The 19,951-nt window shown below is 41.3% G+C and overlaps 1 protein-coding gene across 2 annotated transcripts; it reads right to left on the minus strand.

Moving 5' to 3' along the window:
* Positions 1-84: 84 nt before the first annotated feature.
* LOC115778362 (sodium/potassium/calcium exchanger 1-like) lies at positions 85-17,920 on the minus strand. 2 transcript variants are annotated; one of them, XM_030726459.1, is made up of 12 exons: positions 17,783-17,920; positions 16,011-17,159; positions 14,326-14,511; positions 13,602-13,710; positions 11,170-11,223; positions 10,843-10,893; positions 9,723-9,800; positions 5,769-5,911; positions 4,777-5,043; positions 4,187-4,276; positions 3,107-3,273; positions 85-2,641 (listed from the first exon to the last, which is right to left on the minus strand). In XM_030726459.1, exons 2-12 carry the CDS (start codon positions 16,992-16,994, stop codon positions 2,392-2,394), a joined length of 2,379 nt encoding a protein of 792 aa, XP_030582319.1. In that variant the 5' UTR covers positions 16,995-17,159; positions 17,783-17,920; the 3' UTR covers positions 85-2,391. The 2 variants fall into 2 exon arrangements, with proteins under 2 accessions (XP_030582319.1, XP_030582318.1); XM_030726458.1 differs by lacking the exons at positions 9,723-9,800; positions 10,843-10,893; positions 11,170-11,223.
* Positions 17,921-19,951: the final 2,031 nt, after the last annotated feature.

Consider the following 19,951-nt stretch of genomic DNA (forward strand, 5'->3'; position numbering starts at 1 on the left):
ATTCAGGAATAACAAGTTTGAATCATTTGTTACCCAGCTGAACTTTTCTCATCCATGTCCCCAAAACACTGCACACAGTTCCAGTTCACTGTTAAAAAAATAATTTATTGCAGCATGGAATTTTTATTTGAAATATTGATAGTTTCCATTATCAATAATCCATGTTTGCATCCACTTCAATCCAACAAGAGCACAACAGGAACATCTGACAGTGTCACACGGGTCAGGTATTTCCTCACAGCTAAGACTGATGCACATCTTCCTCACACACACACACACACACACACACACACACACACTTGACTCTCTCCACCATAATTATGTGACACAAAAACTCTTAAACACTAAACATGAACAAATACTTGTCGGGTTAAATACAGAACCGGGTGTTCGGACAACAGTTCCAGGAATACAGAACATACAAAATTGAAGTTGCATCAAGTGACTCTGATTTGCTGCTCAGTCAATCTGTACCATTACTACTGGAATGGCAATGTTTTTTAATTGACCTAATACTGTCAGCTCAGAGACTATCCATAAGCATTATGCTTATTAAAGGAAAATTCCACCAAAAAAATACCTGTTAACAGAGTGGTGATGTACTAGGGTTGCTGCATGTTTGTTGAAAATATTAAACAGTCACCGATTGTGTGATGTCATATCAAGATACTTCCAGCAGCTACAGCTGAGTCTTACAGCAGAACACGTGTCGTTAAAACATATCAAACAGAAAGAAGGTTATTTCTAGAAATGATTTCTCAGCAAAGTTTAATAGTCAGACAAGGCATTTAACCACCGCACCTTTTAAATCTGAAGAGGAAAAGGCTTCTGACAGAGAGGATTCTTGGGGTAAAGTTACTCTTGATTTGGTCATGAATCCCAAATGACTCCTGCATCCCACTGTGAGAGGATCAACATTGGCTGTTGGTAACACTTTTGCGACCAAAATTCTGGCAGCATCAGAAATTTAGGGAGACCATCTCACTGCTGCTGATAATCGGCCAGTAGGAATGGAGCATGAAATGATGTGATGATCGAGTTGACACTGGTACTGACTGTGACCACATAAATGAGGGCGTAGCATGGAAACATATAGAGGAGAAAATCTACATGCATCAAATTTGATGTTCTCCCTACGTTTATTAGATCCATGTCACACAGCAGGGCCAGTAAGGAACTTTTAAGATAACAGATGAACGTAAATAATGTGAGAGAATCAGTTTGCTTTCTAATCAGGTCTAAGTACTAAGTTGCACAAATGGAACAAATCCTGCGAGTTAGTTCAGACAATTCTCCACATGCCGTATACCAAACACATCTGGCAAACTTGGGAATCTGATGAAGCTTCAAATTTTCCAACCGCTTCGGGGTTCCCGTATGCACACGAGACATCCTGTAACAAATACAGTAGCACCCTAGCCTTTATTACCTCACCCACCCATAGGAGGAGGGGGTTGTGTTTTGACCCCTGTTCATTTATCTGTCTGTTAGCGATATGACTCAAAACATTTTGAACCAAAATTTATGAAACTTTGTGGAAATATTCCTTAGGGCCCAATAACATCTGATTTCATCAAGGTCAAAGGTCAAGGCCACCAAAAATTTTAAAAATACCTCCATCTCATCATTGGTTACATTTTAAATTCATATCTCAGTGAATTTTTTACAATGATGAAATTTGGTTCGCAGGTATAAACAAATACTGTTGACTTTTCTATAATTAAAATACTCACAATAATGCAACATGAACTACCAACCACAAAAATCACACACACATATACAATTCATATCTCTGCAAATGTTTGTTTTTCTTTTTTTCATTAAGTTTTTTTTAGAGGATGCTATTAGGGTACATAAACTGAATAAAGTATATTCAGATTTTGTTCATGTAGATCTAATTTTTTAAAATAAAATTATGAAATCATATTTTATGGTTTTTAAAAGCCAATAAAATAAATTTCAAGTCTTTGTGATCTAGTAATTTATGATGGGGTATGACAATACTGGGTGGTATCTATTGCAGCGTAGTATCAACACAGGAAAATTTGGAGTAGGGGAGGTTTGCGAGTGTCCTTCTATTTTCAAATTTAATGGGTGCATTAAATATGAAAGACAAAGACAAAGTTCACATTTCTTTGCACTATATGGTGAACATGTTTCACACAGCTCAGACACTCAATTAATAAAGGTGACTGGAGATGCTGGAAAATGCTGATCATGTGAAACCATGTTGAGGGTAGAATTTCCCTTTAATAACCCAGCATCTACTGGTTGCCTGGTCAGCCTTTTAACATTAGGCTCGATTCTTATCTCTAACAGATCCTACATAACGGTAACGATCATGTGTGGATGTATCAAGTCATGTGTGATGGTGCTGTTCAGCCTGTAAGCTCAGATTGAAACAGGGCAGATGAGGACACGATCCTCCAGCAGGACACTGAGGACGAGAAACACAAAGTACAGTACGAACATGGTGAGGCCCAACATTCGGCTCATCTTCCACCGACAGACCGCAATGGAGATAATGACGAAGAGGAGCATCAGGAAGAGCAGCACGATGGCGCAGAACAGGCCATTAGAGCTGACCGTTACTGGCTCGCCGTTGTGGAACAGGGTGTACATCAACCACGGGATTGGCAAACTAAAACCAAACAGAACAGAAGCAGAAATCAGCTACTTCCCAACACACCTTTGTACCCTATCTGTGTGAATTACTGCTACGATTACCTCAGGTGTTCCTCAGAGATTTTTACTTACTCACGATGAGGTCTGGGGGCGTAACAATTTGGGGGCTCATCCAGGATCGTAACAGGGCTCTATTCAAGGTCCTATACTTTTTCATGTTCCTACTTTGTTTTACTTTAAAAATATGTTTTGCCACATTTTTTAGATGCTTTTCAACCAAATGCTTGTGCTTGCATTGACTTTCGTAACTTTATGACAGTGATTACAACACTGGCTCTTTTGTTTAGAATCAATTGTTGACTCCATGCTGGATTTTGATGTACAGACACAGTGGTGATTCCTTCTTCATCCAAGACATAATGTATATGCCTAACAATACAGTTCTCTTTCATAACAGCTTAATACATACAGAGTGACTCACCCTATAGTGATGTCAAAGATGTTACTGCCCACTGAGCTGGACACTGCCATGTCCCCCAAACCTTTCCGAGCTACAATCACACTGGTGATCAGGTCAGGGATTGACGTCCCAGCTGCCAGGATGGTCAGTCCCATGATCTCCTCTGAGATGCCCACAGTCTCACCCACCTGCAAACAATCAAAATGAAAACAAATGTCAGAATGAATATCCCCAATCTGGCTGTAGTTGGTTGGTAACCTTACCCACGTGCCACAAAGTCAGACCAAAATAATAAACTATGTGCCCAAATCTGTACCTAGAAAAGTAAAGTCTGCAATAGACACCCTAACAAAAGGCTAAGTAAAACAAACAAAAATAAATCAAAAATTACAGAATAATTACCTTTCAAAGTTCTCTTTTTGTTCACTTCTAGATGACTTATGATGATTTAAAATTTTTTTTTTTTGTATTTTTATTAGTATTCTGTGTCTGCAATTTCAACTGGCCAGGATCCAGAGACCACACAGCAGTACATATCGGAAGGGCCTGTAGTCCCAAACACCAAAAAAGACGTGCTTGTTTTTTTTAAATTCATTCATTGGATGGATTGTGCACTGTGCATTCATGCCTGAGGGTTAGGCTACAAATGCAGTGCTCCACTATAATGTCCTGAAGCACTAGAGTGAGAATATTTAATGCACAGATTTCCACTGCAGTGCATGCATGATGAGACGACCTTTGAGGAGAAACTGGGCAAAATTGATTTTTGGCTTTTACTTTTTTTATTGTGCAAAATAAAACAAGAGAAATAAAAGAAAAAACTTTCTATAAAGCCAAGTCAGCATTTTTCGCCATCATTATGCTCAACTAACCTGACTAACTCTAACTTCATATTTAATGACCAATCATGAATAGTAACAGTCATTTCATGTTTGGCAACAACATAACAAAAAGACTTCCAACTGCAGAAGCAGCACCTAAAAGTATCTTTCACATAGCTCAGAGCTAACTGCTCAAAGACACGTGAGAAAATCTTTTGCCAGGCTCCTAATCAGATGACATGAATAAAATAAAAACATGACGTGTGAGGAATCCACCAACCTGATGAGCCCACCACACCATCAGGTAGGAGAAAGCACCAATCCAGATGATGGAGCCTATGAAGGTGATGGCAAAGTATCTCCTGGATGCCTGAAACACAGCAGAGACATTTACATTGCATGTTCAGAAACAGAACATTATAACATCTGGAAACAGAGACTTAGATCCAAACACTTTTAGGAGTAATTTAGATGTATACTAGAGGGCAACCTGTTGAATAAGACCTAGTGTTGAAACCATTTCATGACAAACAAATAATTTAGGTGGGCACTATTTTAGAAATATTTCCCCAGGTTTCTGATGGGCAACTAAAGAAAAAACAAACATACTTATAATTGAAATAACTGAGGAAAAAGACCCTTATTGTGGTGAAATGACCCTTTATATTCATTCAGTTGACTGAAACCTTCCAGTTTAGGATTAGGATGCACCAGTTGACATTTTCCGTATTAAAGCTACTGGCAATAAAGCAGCGGAAGTTCAACTAAGCTGAGGAAGTGAAGCTAAGAATCTGCACTGATCTGGTTAATGATGGAAATTCCAGTATGGTAGAAAAAATGGTGATGTCACTGATGATGAGGGTTGTTCACCAGGTTGCGGACATCAGGCAGCGTGAGCCACAGCGGGAACACGATGGGCAGCAGGAACAGATAAGTCGCCTGCTTGCGTCTGGTTTCAGGCCACTCTAAAGACAATGGATGGTTCTCCTCCTCTTCCTCCTTTTCTTCCTCCTCCTTGTCTTCGTTGTCGCCATCATCTTCGCTCTCGCTCGAGTCGCTGCTTTCTTCATCACTGCTCTGGTCCTCAGCGCTGCCCTCAGAGCCCCCTGATCCGCCCGCTGATGATGCTGCTGCTGCCTGCAGGAGAGGGAATTGAGTGAGTCAAACCACCTGACTCACTGCACAGAACAAAGTGGGAACCACATAAAGGTGGGGTTAGGGTTATTATTTAATATTTGGTTAATATTTCAAAGCTTGATTTTGAACTGTGCCATTGAAATGTGCCAATATTGTTATACCTGTACTTGCTTTAATTTGACTCACTTTTTCCACTTGTAGCATCTTCCCTTCAATTTTACCAAGACACCATGTGCTTAAGTATATTCCTTACAGCATTTACAGCAAAATTTGCCAGAAATACTTGGAATCCATAAAAAGTAAAAATAAAGTGAGAATCTGAGTGAAAGTGAGAGCTTTCTGTTTTATGGGCTGCTGAAAATTAAAAAAAGAAGCAGAAATCTGAATTTCCAGCTAATCTATTCAAATCTAGGGAGACATGAACCCCGTCTTCACATGCTCATCATGCTTCTTATTTCCCAGGTGTCACATTGTAATTAACATATGACTGCATTCCAGTGCTTCACAGTCTCAAACATGGAGCATGTCAGGAGGATACAGATGCTGCTAGGTCATGATTAGTTTCCTTGACAACTTAATTAGTTTCTCTTGGCAACATGAAAAGTGTGTGTTAGTATTAACATGCATTGAATGTGTAACCTTTGAAACTATAGGATCAAACTATTACAATCTCCACTTTCCTCATTCCTGTGAGTCAGCGTCTGTGAGCTGAAATCATCTCGTACCTTCGATTCTTCCTGCTGGTCGGACGTTTTCTGAGTTGTCTCTTCTGTCTTTGGAGGCTGTGAGGTGGACGGCTCAGCAGCAGCTCCCCCCGGTGCACCGGCAACAGCAGCAGGCTGCTCAGACTTTGGCTTTTGATCGAGATCTTTAAAAAAAGAAGAAAAACACAGAATGATACGGAGCATTGTTTTAGCCTTCAAAAACACTATCAAACTTTAGCCGGCCTTTCAAAGGCTGCAGTAATCAAATTAGGACAAACAGCTTCTCTGCAGTGTTTTACAAACAGGGCACATCAACTCCATTCAAACATTTAGTGGCCTACAGCTTTTACTGCCTACCTTTTGACTGACTGTGTTCTTTGCCTACCCTGCAAAGGTTGACTCTAAAATCCACGCAGAGCTGTAAAATCAGTGGAGCTGCTGCCTCCAGCAGTGTTTCCCCAGCTCTGATTGAACACAGAACTTTGAGACTCTCTGGGATGATGTAACAACCGTGCAGGTTTATGTCATGGTGAGCAGTGTTTCTGAGAAATCACGTTAAAGCCATCATTTCAGTCTTTACCTACCAACAAATCCCACTTATCCCACACAGATAAGTGGGACAGATGGTTTGACTGTGACAGCTAGCTGCATGTTTTTTTTTTTTTTTAAATGTTTCAGCACTTTCAGAACCAGAGCTGTCTGTTAAATGGTTCACAGTACCTATTATACAGAGGTATTTGTAATGTTTGGAGGAGCACACAGAATGTAGAGAAAAAAATAGTGAAAGAGTATGTAAATTGCTGAAAGGACAAACAGATATAATAAACAGTTATTAAAAAAAAAAAAAAAAAAAAAAAAGAGTTTTACCTCCACATTTAACCCCGATGCTGGTGGTGACTCCTTACAGCTAAGCCAGGTTTTACTCACTGCATATCAGCCAAAGTACTTTGAAGCTATGTGATAAAAGTTCAGGTGAATATCCAAACAAGTTTGCTCTAATATGGAATTTGGAAAAATTCAGCTTACACTTGTTTTAAAGCTTGTCTAAATATTAGAGAAATGCTGTTAATTTCACAACGTTACACTGAGAAATGATTCTGCTCCAGAGGCCGGACTGAAGTGGCAGTGGGAGCGACTGGAGTGCCTGGTGATGAACATGCTCAGCTGAAGGAGGGGAAAAGATTCACATGCACACACATGTGCATGTTAATCCTCGGGGCTGTTTGATTCAGGCTTGTTGAGGCCTCTCCAGGTTCCTTACAGCCCCACTTTGCTGCGCACCTCAGACTCTGAAGCACCTCCTCATGCCACACTATGACGCACAAACACACAGACTGATTGTGGAGAGCAACCTCCTTCAACCCCAAAACTCTCTGATTATTACTAGAGGACCAGCATCTTATGAGCACTCATACAAAAAAAGTCACTATAATATTTCAGTTGTACAGCTATTAAAATAACAACTTCCGAACATCTGAATTTTCACAAAATTAATTAAACGTTTAGCACTAATCCAACATAGGAGATGAGATTAAATGTAATGTCTTTGTGTTTGATTCACAGGTGTATGTTACACCTATGGGGAGTTGCTCAGACAGAGTGACTCATGCCCTGAAGCTCCTGGTGCACAGTTTCTGTGCTGATGTTAATGCCAGAGAAGCTCTGCAGTTACTGAGGCAGCAAAGCGTTGGCGACTTTTGTGGACTACGCAACTCTGCGTGACCCCGCTCTGTAACTTTACATGGTCTGATACTTGTGGCTGAGTTGCTGTGGTTCCTAAACACTTGCACTTTGCAAACGTATCACTTACTGTTGATGATGGAAAATTTAGAAGGAAGAAAATTTCAGATGCATCCCATTAAAGGAGCACGCTCAAATTCTGTGAACTCTTTAGAACAACCTGTTCTCTCATAAATGTTTGTAAAGGCAGACCCACTGGGACTGAAATATCTAAATTCAAAGACTAAGAGGTGTGGATCAACACTTTGGTCAATATAGTTGCCTTTAGCTTAGCACAATGCTAGCCTGCTTCACAAAAAGCATCCTTTACCTTTCATATAATAATAAATAGAAACCTAAAGAAGACATTTGTAGTTGCATCTTTGCAGCATACCTCTGTCAAATATTATCATGTTAACATGGAAATTAAACCTGCTTACATGCTAACAATGGCAGGCGGAGATTTGATGCATCTACTAAAACTTTTAGTGGATGCATCCATGGTGTGAATTTGAACATCCTAGGTCACATCGTTGTCGAGTTATGGCCAACGTTAACATCTTTTTGAAACAGACGCCGAGGCTATGACATTAGCTTGACTTTTTCTTCAAAACAGTTGCGCTAATAAAAAAATTCCACAATATCAGTTATGAACCAAAAGAGATGTTTCCCCCTACCATCACATTCAGACCAAATTTTATCCCACAAATGACATAGATCATGAAAAGCCATTTTTAAAAAAAAAAATTATCCGAGTCTTTATGCAAAACTGGGCTCTCTTTCTTGCTCCAGCCTCTGACGGGGACGGTCGCATTCTATCTCTCTCCCTGCCCTCCCTATCTTTCCTGCTTGCTGCTTGCTGTGAGAGCGTCTCTTGCACACTGTTCGAATAAGAATAAGATTGAGAGCAATATGGATTTGGCAAACTGGGCCTTCAAGACCATGGATCGAATTTTTTCCACTATGAGATCTGGGAAAGGGGAGCCTGCGTGTCCGAGTGGAACAGACCCGGTTGGATACGTCATCGACTCTTGGAGCTCGTGGAGACCTGTGTGCTTCTCGGCCCTAGAGGTGGAAGACGTGGAAGACGCTTACATATTTGGCTATCTGGTAGCGGTATCTTTTCTGTTTGGGCTTGGAGGATACCTGATTTACCGTGAAATCAAGAAAACCTGGACGGCAGTTCGACATCTGCAGAGGCTGCCGACCCAGGTGGATGGGCTGACCAGAATGGTACAGACTCAGACTCAAAGCCTGATGAACCTGAGCCGTAGACTTGGGGAGTAGCAGGTGAGAGGGGTTCGATCTGGAGATAAGGTACGGTTCTGCTCAGTGAGGACGGTAACTAATGAATTTGGATTATTGGATTTATTGAATGGTTTCCCAGTGAGACTGAAGGCTGTTGAAAAAACAAGCAGCCTGTTCCAAAACAACACCTGCATTATCAGAATTCGGCTCCCTAGCCGGCCTTGGCTGGCAATCATATCTCTCCAGAACTATGTGTGAAGGCCGCTGTCCCCCTCAGCCCTCTCTGTGATTTGTGAAGCTGGATCTGGTGTACCAAGGCTGCTGATGAACTTCCATCACTATCAGCAAACTGTTTGCCTGGGAGCTGGCATCTGGGCTCCACAATGCCCCCACCCTCTCGTCTCCGTCTGCGTCCCCTCCTGACCCTGACCCTACCCACCATACTGCTATCCCGGCTTTATATGTGCAATATGCTTTTTGCTGAGGTGTTTTTTGGAACCTCGTAAGGTGTTCTTTATGAACACAGTATGAGATGATTTTTTTAACCTAACTATCCCAATGTATCTCTTTCTGTCTCTCTGCTAAAGGTAGCGCCGTTGTGAAACGGTTGCATGACCTCAGACATCTGTCCCCCCCTGTCTGTGTTATGTTTTTGTTTTGGATGGATGTTCTGTTAACTGCAATTTCCCCATTTGTGGGACTAATAAAGGCATTCTTGATACTTGATACTTGACACACATCACAAGCTTATCTCTCAGACTGATAACAGAAATATTCATGTTTATTTGCTATGAACTGTTGCATCAGAATACAAACAACTGGGTCAATCTCAATAACACAATGTTATGACAGAGGATTGTGGGTAACAATGGCCAGAGAAATATATTGGCTTGAATATGGGAATCAGTTGCTTTTAGAAATCCTGGTTATTTTTCCAAACTATTGTGGGTACTGGAACAGACCCACGGACAGCATGCTTTCAGGTGTTCATTTTCACATATGACTCACCTTCGCTGCGGCGGCAATGGGACTTGCTCTGCAGTTTGCCCGTCACTGGGACACTCATAGGCTTCACTTTGTTCTTCGCTGCAGTTAAGAGAATCATTGCTCAAACAAGTCTCATGTGAACCCCGTTCTTCGCCAACCAGCTTCAACAATAACATCAGCTAATAAACACACACGGGCCAGTATGTTGAAGTAATGGGCCTCTGCTTAAAGTGGCACCTGTGCTAAAATGTAACCTACCTATGGTGTCTGTATGATAAAATTCTTTCCGGGTCAGTGCTGGACCTTTTCTGCTGTGTGCATCCTCACTTATTATCATTAAATTAGAAACAAAATAAAAGAAACACAGACTTAAAAGCAATGCCAAATATTCAACTTGCCTTTTGCTTTAATGACTACAAAAATCTACTATTGTACCAAGAAACGTGAAGATGGTATTCATGAGTTTCCTCTTCTGCTAATAGAAAGAAAAATATATACAAGACCTTAGCTGTATCGGCAAAGGATAGTCTGACACTCATTTGAAGCTATTTATCAGTACCAAGCAGGTTCTGTGAGAATCTGCTGGTATTCACCTGACCAAATCCAAGATTTGCAGTCTTTACGCAAATGATTTTTTCTTTGTTACATGTAGTTATTTATTATTTAAATTCTGCTTGACTCTTGGTTCACTGGGCTGCTGGGTTTGTAGCATTACAAACACCTGCTTACCAGCATGGAAGTGCCCTTTGGTGGACAAACCATGCAACATCAACACTCATAACATGATTAAAGAGTATTTCTCCCACCTCAGCTTTACTTTTTTGAATTTTCATGTATTGGCTGATATAAATGCCAATACCAACAGATCGCCAAATAGCTCAGATCAGCTGATAGTATCGCCCCACCGATGAATTGGTCGGTTTCTTTACTCTCAGTTTTGCAAACAGCCAGTGTGTGCAAAAAAAGTCAATGATCTGATCGAAACACAAACATGCAACCGTCCACTACAAGTGCAACTGTGAAAAAATTAGCTCAGAAGAAGCAGATCAGACTGAATATTAACAGCAACAACAACAACAACAACCACACAAACAGTAAGCTAGAAATGGGCAGACATAATGCAACATTTTTTTCACCTTACCTTTCCTCTGTGCTGGCCCCTCCCCTCTAACATCACCATTAAAAGATGTTTCTGATTGGCAGAAATACACAGCACAATATTATCAATCTGACCCCGTAATTACTTTTTTTGACAACAGAAAGTCGAAAACACCAAAGAATCTCAGTGCACAGGACCACATGTATACTTTGTATGACAAGTGATCAATCAATTGCCTTCAAAGTTTGATGGCTGAACAGATAAAAACAGCACAAGTCGGGAATCTGAAGCTTGATCCACACATGAATACACGAAAAGATGAAAGACAAGAAACGCTACAACCAGGCAATGACTTTATGCCACTCTTACCTCTTCTGACTTTTCTGGGGCCCGGGGTTTTAACAGCCCCTCTAAGAACTGCTTCTACGATGGAAACCACAGACATGGTTTTAACTTCAGGGTCGTCCCAATTTCATTTATTATATACAGTTTAGGGTTTGGGGTACAATAATAATCGCTTTATGTACTTTCAAAGTGTCAAAAATCATACCTCTGTTAGAGAAAGTAACAGAATTGAGTGTCATGCTGTCAAACATAACTGTGTTTTAAAAAATAAGAGCTTGTCTCAAAACAACTGGCTACAAATGTGAAAACAGATGTCAGGGTTATCTTCCTTTTTTGTTACAGCTGAGTATACCACATATAGATTAAATAAAAACCACAGCGCTTGCTTATATCTACCTGAAATTTGCAAGTTTGCAAACCTGGAAAGGTAAAAATTAACATGCTTTAAAATTTATTTTTGTAATTGATAAATATTTTTTTTTAGTAGTATGAGCCATTCTAAAGAAGAGAACTCATCTCAAGTACCACCATCCTGAGATAATGTTAGCTGAACATATTAAATCTGCTCAACCAAAAAATAAAACATTTAATACTGGACACACTTAGCTTGACAAAGCTACCTCCTGATTCACAGCAAGCTAATGGCTCCGTAACACCAGTAAAAATAGGACAGCAGACAGCCTGAGGGTGTCGTACACTCACAACCAGTTTTGATCACAAGCTGATTGCACAGGTCACCTGAAAGGAGGCAACCTTTCTGCAAACAGTTGCAGTCTGACTTGGACTGACTGCAGTCACTCTCAGAGAGATTGTTGAAGGTTTGCAAATAACTGCAGACCGATTGCCAACATGCTGCAACCAGTCTGAATGAGTCTTTGTCAACGAGGACAACTCGAGGGGACTCAACTCAGCTGGCTGCAAGCTGGTTGTATTCTGGTTATATTCCTACAGAACCGGAAGGGTGCTGAGCACAAATGTTATCGTGAATTCCTGTTAAATATGAATTTCTATGTAAACAACAAAGGGTAAACAGATATTGATGCAGTTTAACTTTGAGGACATAATCTGCAGATGGAAAAAAGGTGATAAACCACAATATATGTTAATGTAATACTAAAATACTATAAATACTGTTAACAGTAAATCAGCTGAATAGAAGCGGCATCATGAGGAACATGAGTGTCATCCTGGAGAACAATAAATGCTAGCTACAAGCTGGCAGTTCACAAGCAGTTACTTTAATGACTAACATTTTGTGTGCCATTACAATTGCAGCCTTATTATTATTTTAGCATTTAAATTGCAGGAGCTACACCCTTAATAGAGTTTAAACTGAACTAAATAATTTAAAAAATTATTTACTTATGACTAATGCAGCAGAAGGTTCTGAATTAAAAAGTTGTAGTCTTCATGTTGCTCTGATGTAGAGAATGAAAACTGATAGATAAGCCTAAGACAGATTACTTGTCCTCGTAAGGTTTGGTTCCACCAAACCCTCCTTTTCTGCTGTCAGCAGAAACACTGGGTCACAGAAATACACTGCAGCACACTAACTGCACTGAAATCAGTTGCTCCATAAATGAAATGCCTGCAGAAAAATGCAGTTGTAGTTACCTGGAAACTGCTCATATTTAGGGTTAGGGTTACATACTGCAGCCCCGCTGCAAGGAGCCCGTCTCTGGTTCCACACAGATAAAGAGCTTGGTTTGCTAGCGTGCTGGCTCTTATCCAGCTTTTATTACCGTGTATTGAAAAGCTGATTAAGGATCAGCAGTGGCTGAGTGCTTTGAGTGAGGGAACAGCACACCGGTGAGTTCGAGGACAGACTGAAGGTCGCTGAGGTTCATCATGCGACACTGACTTAAAGGAGAGGCCAGGATGGATACTGCTGAGTCACTGACAGCTTCACTGCAAGCTGGAACATTTAGTCGATCGACAGGAAATTACCTGGTTATTTTTTTCTATAAATAAACGCACGGCTTCACACATGAGAAGTCATGTTCCCTTTTTTTATTATGGATGATAATGATTTTTTTTAAAGCTTTCTAAGCATTTAGAAGAAGCTTCCAGGTCTTTAATAAATGTAAAGAAAACTATAAAGAAGCTGTAAGCGAATTTAACTGTTTATAGTAACTCCTCCTGAGGATACTCATCGATAAAGTTTATACTGCAGCTTCCATTCATAACAATATAATAAAACACAGCAGCAGTAAGATTTAAAAAATCTAATTACAGACTACTATATACAACTATAAAATCTTTTTCTCTCTCTCTCTGACAAATCACTCAATATATCCATACAACTCAACACATTTTTATTGTCAGTGTGTCTAAAAACTTTATTTAAAAAAATAAAGCTTTAAATATCAATATCGGCCCTGGGATTTTATAATTTTGGCTCAAATCACTTTTACTGCAGAAGTGAATTTATTACACCAGAAAACACTGTTGGTTACCTTCTCCCAGAGGGTCCAGTGTGTGGATCATCAGCTGGAAGATGGTGCTCCGAAGCGAGGTGTTGTGGAGGGAAGCCGAGCTGCCTCCTCGCTGCAGGGCAGGGCGCACCTACAGGACGACAGACATGTAGTCAGAAATGCAGCGTTTAACTTTAGGTAGCATTCAGGTAACACTGAACCAATGCAGACCAGCGAGGACCAAAAGAGCTTTTTGATTTTGTTTGATAAGTTACAAAAAACAAGAGAAACAGGTGTAATTATGGCCACATGTGATGTACCAGGGTCCTGGTACTGTGCATGCGGGCTCAGTGGGATGGTTTAACACGCTAAATAGAAGAGGATTCATTTTATTAATGAAACCTGCACTTACCCTACACTGACATGTCAAAAGGGTTGGCATGAAATGGGCAACAACTATTCTCAAATGTTAAAGGTCAACACTGCCAGCTCATTCTTAAATGTTATCACTAAGAAGAATAATTTAAAAAAACTATAAGCTGTTTTGCAGCTATCAAAAAATTATTTTTTGTTATCCATAACTAGAAATTTTGACTTAATTTCTCGCAATTTCGAGGAAATACAGCACAATACAACAGTAGGGTTGTTCTGCCATTGACTTCTATATACCTGGACTTCCTTTTCTGCAACCAGTGTAGAGTTCACCCCCTACTGGCCATATTTAGTCTATGGTCCAAACCAGCACTAAAAGTTTGGTGCTTCACACCTTGAGTCTTGTCTTGTCATCTTGTGGTTCTGGTATCAGTTTGCTGCTTTGAGGGCTGCTTGGAGGTTGCGCGGGTTCTGGTTTGGATTTATCTTCAGCTTTTGGTGGGGCAGCTGGAGGAGCTGGAGGAGCTGGAGCAGCTGGAGGAGCAGCAGCAGGTGGAGGAGGTGGTGGAGCTTCACTTTCCTACAGTCACACAATTCAGGTTACTACATGCATACATATTCAAGCGTACGAACGCTGGAGTTTGCTTTGGCATGACATCGTGTTCAGTTTTCTGTTTAACTGATTGGTCTGAAACTCTGTCTAACTGTGACTCAGCTGGCTGACAGTCACAGGTGTACACACGGGAGGTGAAGGATGGACGTGGTCCCAGCTGTAGTGTCGAGACATATCAAGAGTTCCTGGTTAAACCTTACAAAAGACTTTAGTAAGCCACTAATCTAGTTAAAACCATAGCCAGCATGAGTTTTTCACCATCAGCAGAAGAGTAAGTCACGAACCTTAAGCCTTGAGGTTGATCCTTTTTAAATCTCACCCTGCAGTCCTGTGTAAAAATCCAGTTTTAACAACTTCATTACTCCTGCTGATACGCTGCTTACCCTGTGAACGCTCCTAAATTAAGCTCCCAACCACGGGCTGTCAAATTAAAACTATTACAGCAGCTGATACTGCAACTCCAAAACACTGAACAGCAAAGATTATTACCTGCTAAAATGCTTAGCTAACTTAGTATATATTGTTATAGTTGATTTTGTTGGGTATTCAGATAAATGCATCATAATTAAGAATTCTTGATGCCCTTTCTCCTGTATGTATTTCCTGTGTGTGTGCAACAGGTGATCTTTATTAGTCAAATTGTTGGAAAGAGGAAAAAAAAACCCCACTAATGGCTGAAAATGTAAATAAATGTGAACTCTTCATACTGAAATCTGTGAAGAAGACATTTTGAATTTTACTCATTCTGACCCATTAATGTAGCAACACATCTCAGTGCACTTGGTGTTAATATTAAAGCACATGCTGATTGCAGACATGCTTCAGGCTAATTGGCGATCCCGCTGCAGGCACTTGAAATATTGTAACGCACTTCTGCATGTTGATTACAGGCTGAGACATTTGCTGTTCTGTCCCAGCAGCAGTGCAGGGCTGCTCAGCCTGCAGACCTTCAGCAGGAAATGAACCTTTTATTCCTTTGTGTTTAAATTGTAAATGAAATGCTGTCTCTATATACTGGTATTTCAGGCCTTTGACAGAAAGTGTGACGCCTCCATCGCTCCACCTCCATGACACCCTGTCTATGACACCTGGAGTCCTTTCTGTTCAGTACCATCAAAGGATTTTACACAAACACAGGCTGTCACCTGCTCAGACCCACAAATCACTGCACCTCTCTCTGTGGGTCTGAGCAGGCGGCAGTCGCAACTGTGAGGAGATGAAAGGATAGAAAATATACTGTGTAAATTGAAAATAAATGGATAGGTGGAAGTCTCTCTGGAAACATCTGTTTTGGCTGTATCCATCTTTTTATGTTTGATAAATGATTTTTTTCCCCCCACTTATCACTGGAGCAAAAATAATTCTGACAGTTATTAACTTTTTTTAAATTTTCTTCTTCCTAATGTCAACAAATCCCATGAAAGAACTAAAACCAATGTAAGCGTCCATATGTGTCCTTTACTGACCTTCTCCGGCTCCTCTGCAGTCCACACCTTAACAATGCTCATGTGCTTGTTAAGCTGACCCTTGACCGCCTGCTCAATCTGACTGTTGAATTTCATAAAGCTCACGTAACTGATGTAGCCCAGCACCAGCAGGACGCTCTCCCACCACAGGATCATGTTATCCAAGAAGAAGATGATGAGCATGATGAGGTCCAGAATGTAGAAATTCACGTCCCTGAACAGAGGCCACCAGGTGAGGTGCAGCATCTCCCGAGAGAAGATGGCACACATGCCGATCACGAAGAGAATGTTGAAGACAGCTGAGCCAACAATGGTGCCGATGCCCACGTTGCTGTGGGAAATGAAGACCCCGATGAGGGAGGTGAAGAGCTCGGGGGCAGAGCCTCCCGCCGCCATGAAGGTTGCCCCGGCCACATCATCAGAGATCTCCAGCTTGTCGGTGATGACCTCAAGCGCGGGAACGAAAAACTCATCGCAGACGATGGCCAGAGCAACAAACATGTAGACCATGCCTACAATGTGCAGGCCCACCCAGCCCTGTCGACGCTGCTCTATTGAGAACAAGTCCTCTGGGTAATCACCCTTCCTGTGAGGTGGCTGGAGCGGGGGGTGGGGTGGAGCTGTGGTGGTCAGTGGAAGTGGAGTTGGAGTTGGAGGTGGTTTGGGAGGCTGAGGATCTACATAGATACACTGTTCGATATCTGTCCTGTTGACGATTATCACCAGGGGAGGTTTGGTGCCCTCAGATGAGACAACCTCCTCCTCCTCCTCAGTCTCATTGGATGCCATCACCTCTCTAATGCTGACCTCCACAATATCATCACTACCCACCTCTGCTCCATCATCCATCCGAGCAGAGGCTCGTGGCTGCGACAGCCTGGCCTTCAAAGTCAAGGTGTAAACAAAACACAGCAGCACACCTGAGATGAAGAAGAGGACGCGGCTGCGCCTTAGCCTCCTCCTTGGAGGCGAGAGCACGTTCATTGTCTCAACTCCAAACAGGAAGTTATGGCATATGCATTGCTATTCCTTGGTCATTCTTGTGCCCTTTTGTTGTGAAAAGATGTCACTGACAGACAAGACACGCGCACACAGACACACACAGTGTGTTTCATCTTTCAGAGTGGGCAGCTTCAACCTGTGGATGGCCTGAAAATCAGAAAATACATGCTTAAAAATCACATCATGAACATGAGTGCATTTTTAATGTCCTCTCTGCTCGCATAGTTGCAGATATACTGAGGAGGGTGTGTGTGTGTGTGTGTGTGTGTGTGTGTGTGTGTGTGTGTGTGTGTGTGTGTGTGTTTGGGGGTGATGGAGGATGCAGACAGCCACCTGTTACTATGGCTACATAATCACTCAGGCTTTAGCTTCTCACATAATAGGAGTCCACTGAAAACACGTCAAACATGTTAAAACGGCAAGAAAAACAAGATATTCATATAATAAAATCCATAAATCCTGAAATTGCTGATTTTGCCTTAAAGGCGCACAGTAATCAGCGTGATGAAATGCACGCGTGCTGCAAACGATCATTATTGAAAAAATAAACACTAACAGCTGTACATTAACACGTTACATGAAGAAGAAAAAAAAAAAAGCCAAATCTGCGACTGAAAGACGCGCGCTGGGGTTTAATTGAGGACAGCCCGGATTATAATGGAAGGTCGATGTAAATCGTTAATCTATACTCCTCCAGCATTCAAGCGCATTTCCAAAAGGAGAATAAATAGCAAAAAGCAGCGTGAAGTGGGTAGGGATGCGGATCTTACCTGTGCCGCCGGCTGCTCGGCCCCGCGCCGCTGCGGACTGTCCCTCCAGCTGCGCGCAACGGACGCAGAGATGCTGACTCCGGTTTTTGGTGAACTACAAGGGCGCACCGCATGTCAGGGCTTGTACGAGGCTCAGCATAATGCCACTAAGAGGATAAGCAGCCAAACACCTTTCACCTTCCCTTTCACACATAAGGCTATATCAATACACCAACATTCAAAGTGCTGTGTGGGTCGCAGACGTGGTTTGAGGTGAAACCTCAGAGTGCGGCGTCTGGGGAAGTTGGGTCTTCATTTTGGGTGTGGTCAGGTGTGGACGCATTTTAGCCAGTGCAACTGAAATTTCCAGAACAAAGAAGAAATCATTATTGAACATTTATATCCGCTTTGAACGAAACACACTGCAAATGAATGCTCAAAGTAATAAAATAGATCAAGTTTATATATGTGTGTGTGTGTGTAAAGTTCTACTGACTTCAGTATTTTTAGTTATTATTTAGTTGTTTTTTATTAACCTGAACTATCAGATTTTACCTGCTGAATCTATCAGCTTTCTAAAACATAAAACTAAGTAAAATAGTTAACTTCATTGCAGGGGTGATTACAACAAGCTTTTCCTAAAATAAAGAAAATACTGAACTCACAAAGATTCACCCAAACACTGTTGCTGATTAGAGTTCTGCTGAGCTAATTAAACTATTAAAAAGAAAGAGAGATAATGATAGAAATATCTATGTGGATGCTTCAAGAGTGACCCCCCCCCAAAAAAAAAACAAAACAAAAAAAACTGAAGTGTTTATGTGAATGGAAGAAGACAAATGAGCTAGAATGGTCTTGAAAAACAACGACTTAGCTGGTGCAGCTAATTCAAAGAGGCTCTGTTATTCCTTTTTGGTGTCATAAACACTCACCAGCTACTGTTAGGTACCCCTGTTCAGCTGCTCATTAATACAAATATCTAATCAGCCAGTCACTTGGCAGCAAAATGGTCAAGACAACTTGTCTTTATTGATTTTCCCACACGACTATCTCTAGTTTACAGAGAATGATCCAAAAAAATATCCAGTGAGCCGCAGTTCTCTGGGTGAAAACGCCCTCTACAGTTCAGAGGAGAATGGCCAGGTTGCTGTGAGCTGATAGGAAGGCAATGGCAACTGAAATAACCATTCATTATAACCAAAGTATGCAGAAGAGCATCTCTAATGAAAAACACACTGAACCTTGAAGCAAAAGACCACACTAGGTGCCACTCCTGTCAGCTAAGAGCAAGAAACTGGGGGTACCATTGGCACAGGCTCACCAAAACTGGACAACAGGAGACTGGAAAATTGCTGCCTGGTCTGATGAGGCTCAATTTCTGCTGGGACATTTGGATGGTAGGGTCAGAATGTGAAATAAACAACATGAAAGCATGACTCCATCCTGCTTTGTATCAGTGGTTCAGGTTTGTGGTGGTGATGTAATGGAGTGCAGGATATTTTCCAACTGAGCAACTATTAAACACCACAGCCTAATGGAGTATTGCTGTTGACCATGTCCATCCCGTTACGACCACTGCTTACCTATCATCCGACTGCTGCTTCCAGCAGGATAACTTACTCTCAGCGTGTTATCCTGCTGTCCTCACCAGATCTCAGTCCAATAGAGCAGCTTTGGGATGTGGTGGAACTGAAGATTCAAATCAACTCTCCACCACCTGTGTGATGCTATCATGTGCATATGGACCAAAGTATCTGAAGAATGTTTCCAGCACCGTGTTGAATCTGTGCCACAAAGAATTAAGGCAGTTCTGAATGCAAAAGTGGGTCCAACCTGGTAAGATCTACCTAACAAAGTGCCAGTGAGTATATACTGCTGCCATGGTGGATGCTCATATTAAACGGATACATTTCCAAATGTCAACATTTGTTGAATTAATCTTTATGAGTCAAAAGCTCAGGTTTCACACTGCTCTAAATGCAGTTTCCAACATTTAGTTTCTCCTGTTGGCTCTGTATGATGTCAGTAAGAGCATATATCCTTTATGTGGTCTGTGACTCATGCAAAGCCACTCTAGTAGGGTAAAAAGGAAGTGTGAATGCTCACTAACAAGTCTCTGCATGTCCTGAAGCAAGTGAGAACACAAAATACCCTCCAAAATGTTACATCACAAAATAATCTTCAAAATAA

Source organism: Archocentrus centrarchus, chromosome 3 (genome assembly GCF_007364275.1).
Source record: "Archocentrus centrarchus isolate MPI-CPG fArcCen1 chromosome 3, fArcCen1, whole genome shotgun sequence".
NCBI classification, from domain to species: domain Eukaryota; kingdom Metazoa; phylum Chordata; class Actinopteri; order Cichliformes; family Cichlidae; genus Archocentrus; species Archocentrus centrarchus.